The sequence below is a fragment of the Oncorhynchus gorbuscha genome, linkage group LG15 (assembly GCF_021184085.1).
Source record: "Oncorhynchus gorbuscha isolate QuinsamMale2020 ecotype Even-year linkage group LG15, OgorEven_v1.0, whole genome shotgun sequence".
Lineage (NCBI taxonomy): Eukaryota > Metazoa > Chordata > Actinopteri > Salmoniformes > Salmonidae > Oncorhynchus > Oncorhynchus gorbuscha.
This window is the reverse complement of record NC_060187.1, coordinates 52,899,382-52,911,823: the sequence shown is the minus strand read 5'-3', so window position 1 is coordinate 52,911,823 and position 12,442 is coordinate 52,899,382. Positions and strand designations below refer to the sequence as shown.

The window sequence follows — 12,442 nt, the reverse complement described above, 5'->3', positions numbered from 1 at the left end:
GTCGTCCTTTAGACTAGTTGAGTATCTGGAGCATCCGATTTTGTGGGTTCGATTAGAGGCTCAAAATGGCTAGAAACAAATAACTTTCTTCTGAAACTTGTCAGTCTATTCTTGTTCTGCGAAATGAAGGCTATTCCATGTGAGAAATTGGCAAGAAACTGAAGTTCTTGTACAATGCTGTGTACTACTCCCTTCACAGAACAGCGCAAACTGGCTCTAACCAGAATAGAAAGAGGTAGAAAGAGGAGTGGGAGGCCCTGGTGCATAACTGAGCAAGAGGAAAAGTACATTAGTGTCATTAAAGATTAAGAGCAAAATAATAGACACTGGACAGAGGAATAATAGACACTGGACAGAGGAACTCTGCCTAGAAGGCCAGCATCCCGAAGTCGCCTCTTCACTGTTGACGTTGAGAATGGTGTTTTGCAGGTACTATTTAATGAAGCTGCCAGTTGAGGACTTGTTTGAGAAACAGCCGCCTCACTAGACACTAATGTACTTGTCCTCTTGCTCAGTTGTGCACCAGGGCCTCCCACTCCTCTTTCTATTCTGGTTAGGACCAGTTTGCGCTGTTCTGTGAAGGGAGTAGTACACAGCGCTGTAAGAGATCATTTTCTTGGCAATTTCTCGCATGGAATAGCGTTCATTTCTCAGAACGATAAGACTGACGAGATTCAAAAGAAAGTTATTTGTTTCTAGCCATTTTGAGCCTGTAATCGAATCCACAAATGCTGATGCTCCATATACTCAACTAGTCTAAAGAAGGCCAGTTCTTTAATCAGAACAACAGTTTTCAGCTGTGCTAACATAATTACAAAAGGGTTTTCTAATGCTCAATTAGCCTTTTAAAATTATAAAGTAGGATTAGCTAACACAACGTGCCATTGGAACTCATGAGTGGTGGTTGCTAATAATAGGCTTCTGTACGCCTATGTAGATACTCCATAAAAAAAATCTGCCATTTCCAGCTACAATAGTCATTTACAAAATTAACAATGTCTACAATGTATTTCTGATCAATTTGATGTTATTTTAATGGACAAAAAATGAGCTTTTCTTTCAAAAACAAGGACATTTTCTAAGTGACCCCAAACTTTTGAACGGCAGTGTAGGTTCAATAAATAAGTATAACACATGCACAAACACACCTTAGAACACGTATAAACACACCATGCACAATCTCTTGGTTATTATTTGCTCATCCCCTTCTCTCTGGTCCCTGTTTTAATGTCCCGGTCTTCATGCTCTTTATCCAGGTGAACAAGAACAAGAAGTGGCGTGAGCTGTCCACCAACCTGAACGTTGGCACGTCGAGCAGCGCCGCCAGCTCCCTGAAGAAGCAGTACATCCAGTGTCTGTACGCCTTCGAGTGCAAGATTGAACGCGGGGAGGACCCCCCTCCTGAGATCATCACTGACAACAAGAAGGCCAACCAGGCCAAGGTCCAGCCACCCTCCCCAGGTCAGTGCAGATGGTTATCCACACTATGCTGGGTCGTAATTATTAGGCATCAAACGTTAGAAACCGGACTGAAGCTGGTTGGGACTACCTGGTCTTGTCCAATACGAGAACCTTTTTGCAATGAAAATTGGTATCATTTTTTTGTTTGTTGGGAAGTTAATGTATTTTATTTGAACAGGGAGTCCCATTGGGACCAAGATCTCTTTCACAAGGGAGCCCTGCATACGCATAATTTTACAAAATACAATATAAAAATATATTTTTGGAAATAATCACATTCATCAGCAAAGAGGTCCCCAGTCATCATTTTGAACTGCCTGAGAGGCACCATAACATCCAGTTGTAGGGAACTCTGTAGATTTACCTAACTCTGAGGAGACTGAAGAGATTTCCAGAGTTAGCCATCCTTGAGACAGGGTATTTTTGTAAGAGAACTTAATAAATCAAAACAAAGCAATGACTCGACCTACTTCAATTCAGAGGACCAGCTTACTATCTGGTAAAGAATGCAGTGACGTGTACTGAACCTGACGCCATAAGAAAAACTATGTTAAATGTATCTAACGGCTTTAATGAAGAAGTGGCAGCTGCATTCATATAGATAATGTCGCCAGTCTAGTATTGGTAGAAATGTCGATTGAATGACCTGTATAATGAAGCAATAAGGTGTGGCCAATATACCACAGTTAAGGGCTGTTCTTAGGCACGACGCAACGCGTAGCCTTAGTATTTTGGCCAGATAGCACAAACCCCCTAGGTGCCTTATTGATATTATAAACTGGTTACCAATGTAATTAGACCATTAAATAGTCATTATTGTCATACCTGTGGTATATAGTTTGACATACCACGGCTTTCAGACAATCAGCATCCAAGGGCTCGAACCACCCAATGAAAGTCAACTCTAACTGAAATGTCCCTCTTTTTTTCCGGTAGCTGGATCAGGTTCTCTCCAGGGCCCTCAGACCCCCCAGTCCACCAGCAGCTCTATGGCCGAGGGCAGCGACCTCAAGCCCCCCACACCTGCCTCCACCCCACACCCCACCCAGATGCCACCCGGGGCCAGGTGGGTCGCAGCGCTTCAATCTCATCCTCTTTTGAGTTATCAATTGCATTCAGGAGATTCAATTCTTCAATTGGATGTTTAATTTACTTATTGAATTTAAATGGAATTCACCCCAACTCTGATATACGCTTTGATAAATCCCTATTTACTCACTAAACGTCCCTCTATCTTTTAGGAGCAATGTGGCCCTGCAGGACCCATTTGCTGACGGTAGTGACCCTACTTTCCCCAGAAGGAACTCCATGACCTCTAACTCTGGCTACCAGTCTGGCATGAGCACCCCAGAGATGCCAGGTCGCATGGGTCCAGGGCCCTATGAGGGTCCAGGGCCTAACAAAGACCCCTTTGGTGCCATGCGGAAAGGTGGGTAGAAGAGGCTACAAGAAAGATCCCTAAGAAACTGATGGTGCTGGGAAGCTGGGTCCCTTGCTGACGTAGTGTGTATTTCTTTCCAGTTGGGGAGCAGTTCTTGCCTGCCAGTCAGGGTCCTAACAGTGGGATGGCTGAGCAGCAACAGTTTAACCGTGGGCCTCCACCAGGTGCTATGGGGAACATGTCGATGGCTCAGAGACAGCAGTATGGACCAGGCCCTTACGGACAAGGCTACGAGAGGAGGTAAGACCCTACACACGCTTATAGGCCATAGAAATAGAATTACTAGAAAGGACAAGTCAATGTGTCTACGATGGGTGGACTGGCGGCCATATTGAGTATAATTCTATTTCTATAGACACCATCATGACTGTAGCAGTCTGCTCATTTCCTTTTTTTCATGGAAATAATTGTACTAAGTGTGGTCAACCAACGTTGTCCTATGTGGTGGTGTTTACCAGGCCAGAGCAGGGGATGGGCCCAGAGGGCAGCATGGGATCTGGTGCACCGCAGCCAAACCTGATGCCCGCTAACGCCGACACAGGGATGTACTCGCCAAACCGCTACCCATCACAGCAGCAGCCACGGTCAGTTCACCACCCAGTACCCCTCTATCTCAGGTGCGGTCTGTTGCAGACAGACACCATGCACCGACTGTCCCAGCATTTATAGTCCTGCAATATTGTAAAGGTTGTTTTTACAATGAGGGTTTATTTCACAATGAGGGTTTATTGGTACACTAGCAGTATGTATACTGTAGCAATATTAGACACTCGGCTTATGTGGAATGTCTTGCTGATGTGTTGTGGTTGTTTACAGGAATGATTCCTATGGTAATCAATATCCTGGCCATGGTACTCCCCCTGGTGGTTCCTATCCCAATCAACAGCCAGGAATGTACCCACAGCAACAACAGGTGATGGCTTCAACTCACTGTGTATGCACTGGAAGTGTGACGTCACTGTAAAGTGGTAACCACTAGCAATGTGTTATTACCTCAAAAAGTAGTACTTACTGTATAGATGAGTAATAGCCATAGGGGGGATTACATCTGATGCAATGTAATGGCACCGCCTACCTAAACGTATTTGCTCTGTACAGAACTACAAGCGTCCTGTGGAAGGGGGCTACCCACCAGCGAAGCGACACGAGGGGGAGATGTACAGCGGGCCCTTCAGTGCAGGGCTGCAGCAGCAACAACCGCAGCAGCAGCCAGGGGCGGCCTCTGCACCCCCTGCTGGCCAGCCAGAGATGTACCAACCACAGTACAGCAGCGGCTCCTTCCCCGGCACTGACCGCCGCCTGCCTAGTCCCCAGGGCCAGTTCCCCTTCCCCTTCAACAGAGAGCGCATGCAGGCCACCACTGGACCCAACGCCCAGCCCTCCATGCCTCCTCAGATGATGCAGCCAAGCCCTGACGGCCCCCAGGGTGGCGCGTGGCAGGGCCGCGGGGAGATGAACTATCCTGGCAATTACCCCAACCGGCAGGGTGGCCCCCCAAGGGGCTCAGCCCAGGGACCCGGACACCCCGGCATGAACCGCGGTTCGGAGGAAATTATGTCATCGGAGCAACGCATGAACCACGAGGGCCAATGGGGGCCAGGTCAGATGGGTCCTCGGCAGCCCCCCTACGTTCCTGGAGGGACGGCCCCGCCCATGACCCGCACCCTGCAGTCCAACTACCAATCCGCTCAGGCCATGCAGAATCACATTCCACAGGTGTCCAGTCCTTCCCCCATGCCCCGTGGGGGCCCCATGGAGAGCCGGACGTCGCCCAGTAAATCTCCCTACATGCACAGTGGCGTCAAGATGCAAAAGGCAGGGCCCCCGGTCCCTGCCTCTCACATAGTGCCCCAGTCTGTACAGTCCCCTCTGATCCGTAGAGATATGCCCTTTCCCCCAGGCTCAGTGGAGGCCACCCACCCTATCCTAAAACCACGCCGACGCCTCACCACGAAAGATATCGGTATGGCTATCACAACCCAGAACTCCACCCATAATCACAATATTATTGAATTGTTGCTTCAGCCCTATATGAAAGTGTTTGTATTGTGTGGTCCATCAGTACTGTGAAGGGTATCAGCATGAGTTAAAATACTGTATTTGTTTATCTCCATAGGGACCCCAGAGGCTTGGAGGGTGATGATGTCCCTCAAGTCTGGACTGTTGGCTGAGAGCACGTGGGCCCTCGACACCATCAACATCCTCCTGTATGACGACAACAGCATCTCCACCTTCAACCTCAATTTGGTGAGCTAACAAGACAGGTAGCCTAGTAATTAGAGATTTGGGCCGGTAACCAAAAGGTCACTAGTTCGAATCCCTGAGCAAGGTGCTTAAACCTAATTTTGCCAGACCCTAGCTGTGACCCCACTCTCTGACGGTGTCTTTGGGAGAGTCGGATATGCAAAACGCTTAACAATTTACCCACTTATACATGTGTGAAATAGGACAAATAAGCACCCACCAAATTATTATTACACTGGCCACAATGTGGGATAGAGGTTTTATTTTTTTTTAAAGCTGCATGGTAAAACCTATACAATCAGAAGTGTAATATTTTCTTATTTAGGGCTTCTTTTGTTTTTACATTTATCCTTTCACAAATTTAAAAATTTCACCTATTCCCAAAACCTTTTCCATATTTTCTGTCATGTCATACAATGCAAACTTTTGATCTTCTCCTACATTTCTTCCTCCTCAGCTGCCTGGCCTGCTGGAGCTGGTGGTGGAGTACTTCCGGCGCTGCCTCATCGAGATCTTCGGCATCCTGCGCGAGTACGAGGTGGGCGACCCTGGCCAGAGGACTCTACTGGACCCTGACGCCCTGGACAGAGACTGGAGCTGCACGGAAGATGAGGAATCAGGGGTGGAGGACATAGAGGGAGAGGAGGATGACGACGATGAGGAAGAAGAGGTGGTGGTGCAACGTTCAAAACAGCCGGCCGGGACGACAATCGAGGGACAGGCTCCGGTGAAGCAAGAGGATGAGCAGGAGTCGAGCTCAGAACGGGACACTCTGAAAGAGAAGGACGTTGAAGATGAGGAGAAGAGCTTCTCTAACTTTGAGCAGCCCAGCTCTTCATCGGACCCCCCTGCCCTGGGCCCGGCTACCACCCAGGAGAGACCCAAACAGGCTAGCAAGTTCGACAAGCTCCCCCTGAAGATGGTACGGAAGAAGGACCCGTTTCCGGCAGGCAGGGCAAGCCAGAGAGGAAAAGTGCAGGAGTTTGACAGTGGGCTGCTCCACTGGAGCGCCGGCGGGGGAGACAGCACAGAACACATCCAGACCCACTTTGAGAGGAGGGAGGAATTTCTGGTCCCACGAGAACGAGTGCTGGTCGTCCCAACAGCCAAGAGGAAAAGGCTAGAAACAGAGATGGTGGTGGACAAGGACAATGCTACCCCCACAGAGAAAGATAAGCAGAAAGGTGGGGGAGATCAGAGGCCCTCCCAGCCATCATCCACAGAGAAGGCCTCAACAACAACCGACACCTCAGCCGACGGTAAGGAGGGGAAGTCCGAGCACTCGGACGCTGAGACAGAGGAAACGTCACAGACGGAAGAGCCCCAGAGCCAGCAGGAGAACGACAAACCGAGCGGCCCTCCTGAACAAGTCCCCCAGCGTGTGGTGGAGGACGAGCCTCACAGCAAGGACGAGGGCCCACTGCTTACACTGGCCAACTGGCAGGATGCTCTAGCCCGCCGCTGCGTCTGCGTCTCCAACATTGTACGCAGCCTCTCCTTCGTGCCTGGCAATGACCAGGAGATGTCCAAACACCCTGGCCTCATGCTGCTGCTGGGTCGCCTAGTGCTGCTGCACCACCGCCACCCTGAGAGGAAGCAGGCCCCGCTCACCTACGAGAAGGAGGAGGAGTCTGATGACTGCCTTGGCCAGAGGGACGAATGGTGGTGGGACTGCCTGTCGCTGTTGAGGGAGAACTGCCTGGTCACTCTTGCCAACATCTCTGGCCAGCTGGACCTCTCCATCTACCCCGAGAGCATCTGCCTTCCACTGCTGGACGGCCTCCTCCACTGGGCCGTGTGCCCGTCGGCTGAGGCCCAGGACCCCTTCCCCACATTGGGACCCCACAGCGCAATGTCACCCCAGAGACTGGTCCTGGAGACTCTCAGCAAGCTGAGTATCCAAGACAACAATGTGGACCTGGTCCTAGCCACGCCGCCGTTGGGTCGGTTAGAGAAGCTGTATGGGACCTTGGTGCGGCTGGTTGGGGAGAGAAAGGTGGCCGTCTGCAGGGAGATGTCGGTTGTGTTGTTGGCCAACCTGGCCCAGGGAGACAGCATGGCAGCGCGCGCCATTGCCGTGCAGAAGGGAAGCGTGGGTAACCTCCTGGGCTTCTTGGAGGACAGCCTGGCGGCCACCCAGCTACAGCAGAGCCAGAGCTCTCTGCTGCACCTGCAGGGGATGCACTTTGAGCCCACCAGTAATGACATGATGCGGCGGGCAGCCCGGGCTCTGCACGCCTTGGCCAAGGTGGAGGAGAACCACTCAGAGTTCACACTCTACGAGTCACGCCTCCTTGACCTCTCAGTGTCACCTCTCATGAACTCGGTGGTGTCTCACGTCATCTGCGATGTACTCTTTCTGATTGGCCAGTCATGACAGCTGTAGGGAGCTTTGGCTCCACCTCCTCTTGGTTTCGTCCCCCCCTCACCCCCTGGTTACAACCTGGCTTGTATGTGTGTAGGGGACAGGGAAAGTTCAAGTGACTGTTTTTAATTTATGCAAACCCTTCAGATTCCATTCTCTGAGCCTTCTCTCGCTGTTCTCACTCAAGGAGAAGGGACGTCACAAAGCTGCAGTGGTGGATTTACAAACCAGAGACTCCACAAACTGACACAACTTGTAACATTAATGCCAACTAGATGACATAGTGCGGGAACCTGGGTTTAGGAGAGTTCCACACGTTGGGGGGGTTGTATTTTTAATAAAGATGAATAAATAGCTGAAAAACAAACTGTAACCAAAGTTGCTGTCTTGTTTACAGTAAGTTTGGGCATAATGTGTGCCCTTGCTCTCTCCTCGAGAGCACAGTGAGTGAATCAGACTCTGGTTCATGTTTAGAGGTAAAGCAGACTGAGGAACAGCTTGATCTGATGGTATAAGTGTCTAATTGGATGCTTACCAGTCAGCCTACAACTCAGTTGGCTGTTGAGACACCTTCACTGGGAGGGCTGTGCAGTAGATTGTAGGGCATTTTCTGTACCGTACTGCTCTTGAGTGTCAGGCATTCTGTAAACAAGTTTCATACAGAAAAACGTTGACAATGCAGCTCTACTAGAGTTTTAAAAGGTAATTTTAGTTTTGACGTTAAAAGCTAAAAGGCTTTCCCCAAAGTACCGAGAACCTACTACAACACCCTTACCTCCTCTCTTTAGCCCTTGATTGTATGAATTGACCCTTGTAAAATAAATCACCTCTTAGGACTGGTTTTCAACTAAAGATGCAGCTTTGCTGTGGTGTATATATATATGATGTTGTACATTACACTTCCTTTCTCTGTCTCTGTCTGTGTCACTATTCCCACACTTTTTGTTGATGAGGAAAGGAAGGTGACCCATGAGTTTGGTTCCTGTCATCCAGTCCCTGCTGATAGACCCTCTCCCCTCCGGCCTCTCACTCCACGGCTCCTTAGTACGGCAGACTTGGATCAAATCTGTTCTCCTGGTACAACAACAAAAAACTCTAGATGAAGAAACACACATTTGACAATTCTTTTCTCCGGCGATATGGATATTTGTATTTCAGACTGTAGCTAAAAACATGTAAATTCCTCCTATCCCCTTTTTTTTGGTTCAATGAATATCATTTATTCAGTATGAAATCTTTATACTATATGTTCCACGTGGTAAGAATAAATGTACATTAAATCTTCGTAAGATGTTTGGTTTTGTTCCACTGCACTTGCAGTGTCTTTCTCAGATGTACCATTTTTCTACAATCCCTGGTTCTGTGAACGTACTGGGTGTACATGTATTTTTTTTATTCCAGCCCAGTACTATAACACTTGGTTCAACTGATTGATAAGCTGAATCAGGTTATTATGTTAGTACTGGGCTGGGATAAAATCCTGCACACTTGTGTGCAATCCCCTTTGTCTCAGCTTCCTTGGTTATATGACTAGTTTCTAGGATTTGAATCAAGACAAACTAGTCCATTGTTGATAAATTATAAATTTATACTTTATATGGTATCATAATTAGTTGATTTTTGTTATTGTAAAATGTCATTATGCAATAATGATAACTGAACATCATTCAAAGCTAATATAATTCCCCTCTGTTTAACAGCTTGAGACGAACTTTTATTTTGAAATCGAGAATTCCCCCCGGAAGTAACATTTTGCGGACCAACTGGTTCCGACAATAGATTGGGAAGGTTTCTGACCTTATGGCCTATGGTTCTGACCTGGCTTCTCTAATCAAAAAGGTGTATATGTGTAACGTTAAAAAAATAATTAGGCGAAAAATAGCCCTGTGTAAATGAATGTCAACGTTTTGTCATTTGTCACCGTCTATTTGTAGAGATTAAATTGTGTTGCCTTCATTCCATCCACACCAAGCTAGCTCGCACTAGATAGTTATGTGTAAGGCTGTTCATAGTAATGACAGATGGACGTGAAAGACGGTTCTGCAATTCCCCGCAACCACAAGAGGCTTGTCACTACTAATACAGGTCAGTAATAATTATTTATTTACAATAGTTGCTGGTTATCTACAGCATGGCATCCACAGACTGAAAGACTTGGATGTTAGTCAATTAGAAAAGTATCATTGGTGTGTGCTTATCTCATGTTTGCTATGCCTCCCTTTCAGGCTCTCCTAAATGCTGCAATCCCAGATCACGAAGCTGATGCATTCACTCCACGCGCAGAGGAGCCTCTGCTTCTGGACCCTGCAGTGCAATGGTTTCTAGGGGGCCTTTCCCACTGGGATGCAGAGCATTTCCTCTTCATTGCTGAGAGGGGCTACCTGTGTGAGCACAACTATGCCTCCTTCCCCCTGTTCCCTGTAATACTGTGGGGGCTGCCCCTCAGTGGCTGTCTTACACTGTGTGGATGCCTGCTACTGGCTGTTGCCTTGGGTAACAGTGCCCTCTTCCTGCGGAGTGTGATAGAACTCTATGGACTCAGCCGTGTGGTACTGCAGGACTTGCTCTACTATCTCACCCCTGCCAATGTCTTCATGATTGCTGGTTACTAAGAGCCTGTTTGCTGCACTGACCTTCGGGGGGGCCTCTTTCTCCTGGAGAGAGGATACACCCTCCGAGCCTGCCTGGCTCTGAGTATAGCCACTGCTGCACGAGCCAATGGACTTGTGAATGTAGGATTCTTGCTGTATCTGCCCCTGCAACAGCCGCTCTACAAGTACTGGGGACTGCGTAAGGACAATAATGGATACAACAAATGCCTACACTACACCTGGACCATCGCTCTTCTCCTATTCACGGCTGCATTGGGCACAGCAGTTATTGCCCTCCCCTTCTCGGTCTTCCAGTACTATGGGTACAGGGCGTTCTGTACACCCTCCCTCTCCTTGGAGCAGATTTCCCCTGCCCTCATCCAGCTTGCTGAGGATAAAGGCTACAGGGTACCTGACGAAGATGCACCCCCACCCCTCTGGTGCCTGCGACCCCTCCTCCCGCTCTACTCTCATATCCAGGATGTGTATTGGGATGTGGGCTTCCTGCTCTACTTCCAGCTTAAGCAGATACCCAACTTCCTGCTGGCGCTGCCCATGGCAACTCTGGACATGGTAGCGGCCTACATGTACTATAGGAATAACCCAGCCAGGTGTCTTGAGACTGGGGCTGTGGGACAGAGGGGCAAACAAACGGCCAGACAAACCCACACCTGGATTTTACAGCCCCAGGGTGTTTTTATATGTGGTGCATGCTACAATGCTCCTGGGATTTGGAACATTCTGCATGCATGTGCAGGTAAGGAACGAATCAGTGGAAAATATTTATGTAAGGGGATTTTAACAGGTTACACAGGACTGTCTTCTTGTACTTATCCCAAAACCCCATTGTTCATTTACTGTCCTGCTGGAAGACATGCTCTATCCCCACGTGTTGGATTGTAGGGTACTTCATATCCTATTGGCTTATGGGCTTTAACTTCTTACAGTGGACTTCACCTGACACTTTCTACTGAAGACCTGATGTGTGCACAAAATATTATTTGAGGGCAATAATAATAGCTCTGAAGCGTGTCCATATTTTCTGCCTGCTTCATAAATAGGCTGCCATTTTAGATAGCAATTGGCTACTCACCTCTGTTAGTGTTAGGCAATAAGGTTCAAGCGTTTTATTTGCACTCCATCTCACTTTCAGAAAATTGCATATTTTAATATTACTACCCCCCAAAAAAAAAAAAAAAAAAAATTGGGGGATTGATTTGCAATCCAGCATTGATGCACCACTAATTATTCCATTCACTTGAAAGTTCCATAATATCAAATTGTATCTGGAAAAAGTACAGGGTGCAGTTTGTGCTTTTGAGTGCATGTGTTAATGAAATATTTTGTTTACTAAAGAGATATTGTGTAATAAAGCATCACAAATAATTAGCGTTTTTTGTTCATAGATTCTGCTTGCAGCATTTCAGCCATTGATTTCAGCACCAGGGACAGCAAGCCTTTCTATTTGAAACGCCTAGAAAGTGAAGATCAAAAGTAAATGAAGCTAGCTAGCGAGCTTACTGAATTTAATACAGACCACACATGGCTAGCTACTGTAGTTGACCTTCTGATAAAACTTGCATCATTACTCTAGAACATTACTAGCAAATGACATTGAAACTTGAAAAGGGGAGCAGTGCACATAACTATGGATAGTCTAAAAACAAACGGTCTAAACTCAAAGGAGAGTGTGCAAGGTTTATTTTAGAATGTATTGTTTTGAATTATAATGACCCAACTGAAGCCGGGCGGGTGGGTCGTCCGCTTTGACACCTCGCTCAATTAGAACGTGTCTCTATTATCACACAAAATAAAAATGTAATTCACTTTTTTCGAGCTCATTTTAATTCGAAGTGGTAGCTGTCTGGTGAGTACGCAGGCCATGGAAGAACTGGGACATGGGGCCGTGCACTATCTTTCTGAAACATGAGGTGATGCCAGATGAATGGCACAATAATGGGCTTCTGCATTCAAATTTCCATCAATAAAATGCAGTTGTGTTCATTGTCCAGAGCTTATGCCTTCCCAAACCATAACCCCACCGCCACCATGTGGCACTCTGTTCAAAGCGTTGACATCAGCAAACTGTTTAACCAGACAACACCATACACACTGTCAGCCATCTGCCTGGTACAGTCGAAACTGGGTTTCATCCGCGAAGAGCGCACTTCTCCAGCGTTCCAGTGGCCATTGAAGGTGACCATTTGTCCACTGAAGTCTGTTATGACATCAAACTGCAGCCAGGTCAAGGCCCTGCTGAGGATGGCGAGCATGCAGATGAGCTTCCCTGAGATGGTTTCTGACAGTTTGTGCAGAATTTGTTTGGTTGTGCAAACCCAC

At 47.7% G+C, this 12,442-nt stretch overlaps 1 protein-coding gene and 1 pseudogene across 2 annotated transcripts in view; both read left to right on the top strand.

Moving 5' to 3' along the window:
* LOC123997486 (AT-rich interactive domain-containing protein 1A-like) overlaps positions 1-10,235 on the top strand; it is a 28,689-nt gene extending 18,454 nt beyond the window's left edge. For both annotated transcript variants that reach the window (XM_046301774.1, XM_046301773.1), the window contains exons 12-21: positions 1,257-1,461; positions 2,398-2,527; positions 2,703-2,890; positions 2,983-3,142; positions 3,361-3,486; positions 3,719-3,815; positions 4,001-4,865; positions 5,019-5,149; positions 5,604-9,596; positions 9,737-10,235. In XM_046301774.1, coding sequence (XP_046157730.1) covers positions 1,257-1,461; positions 2,398-2,527; positions 2,703-2,890; positions 2,983-3,142; positions 3,361-3,486; positions 3,719-3,815; positions 4,001-4,865; positions 5,019-5,149; positions 5,604-7,523 — 3,822 coding nt within the window. In that variant the 3' untranslated portion in view covers positions 7,524-9,596; positions 9,737-10,235. The remainder of the gene's footprint in view (positions 1-1,256; positions 1,462-2,397; positions 2,528-2,702; positions 2,891-2,982; positions 3,143-3,360; positions 3,487-3,718; positions 3,816-4,000; positions 4,866-5,018; positions 5,150-5,603; positions 9,597-9,736) is intronic.
* On the top strand, positions 8,481-11,583 carry LOC123997267 (annotated as a pseudogene).
* The last annotated feature ends 859 nt before the right edge of the window (positions 11,584-12,442 follow it).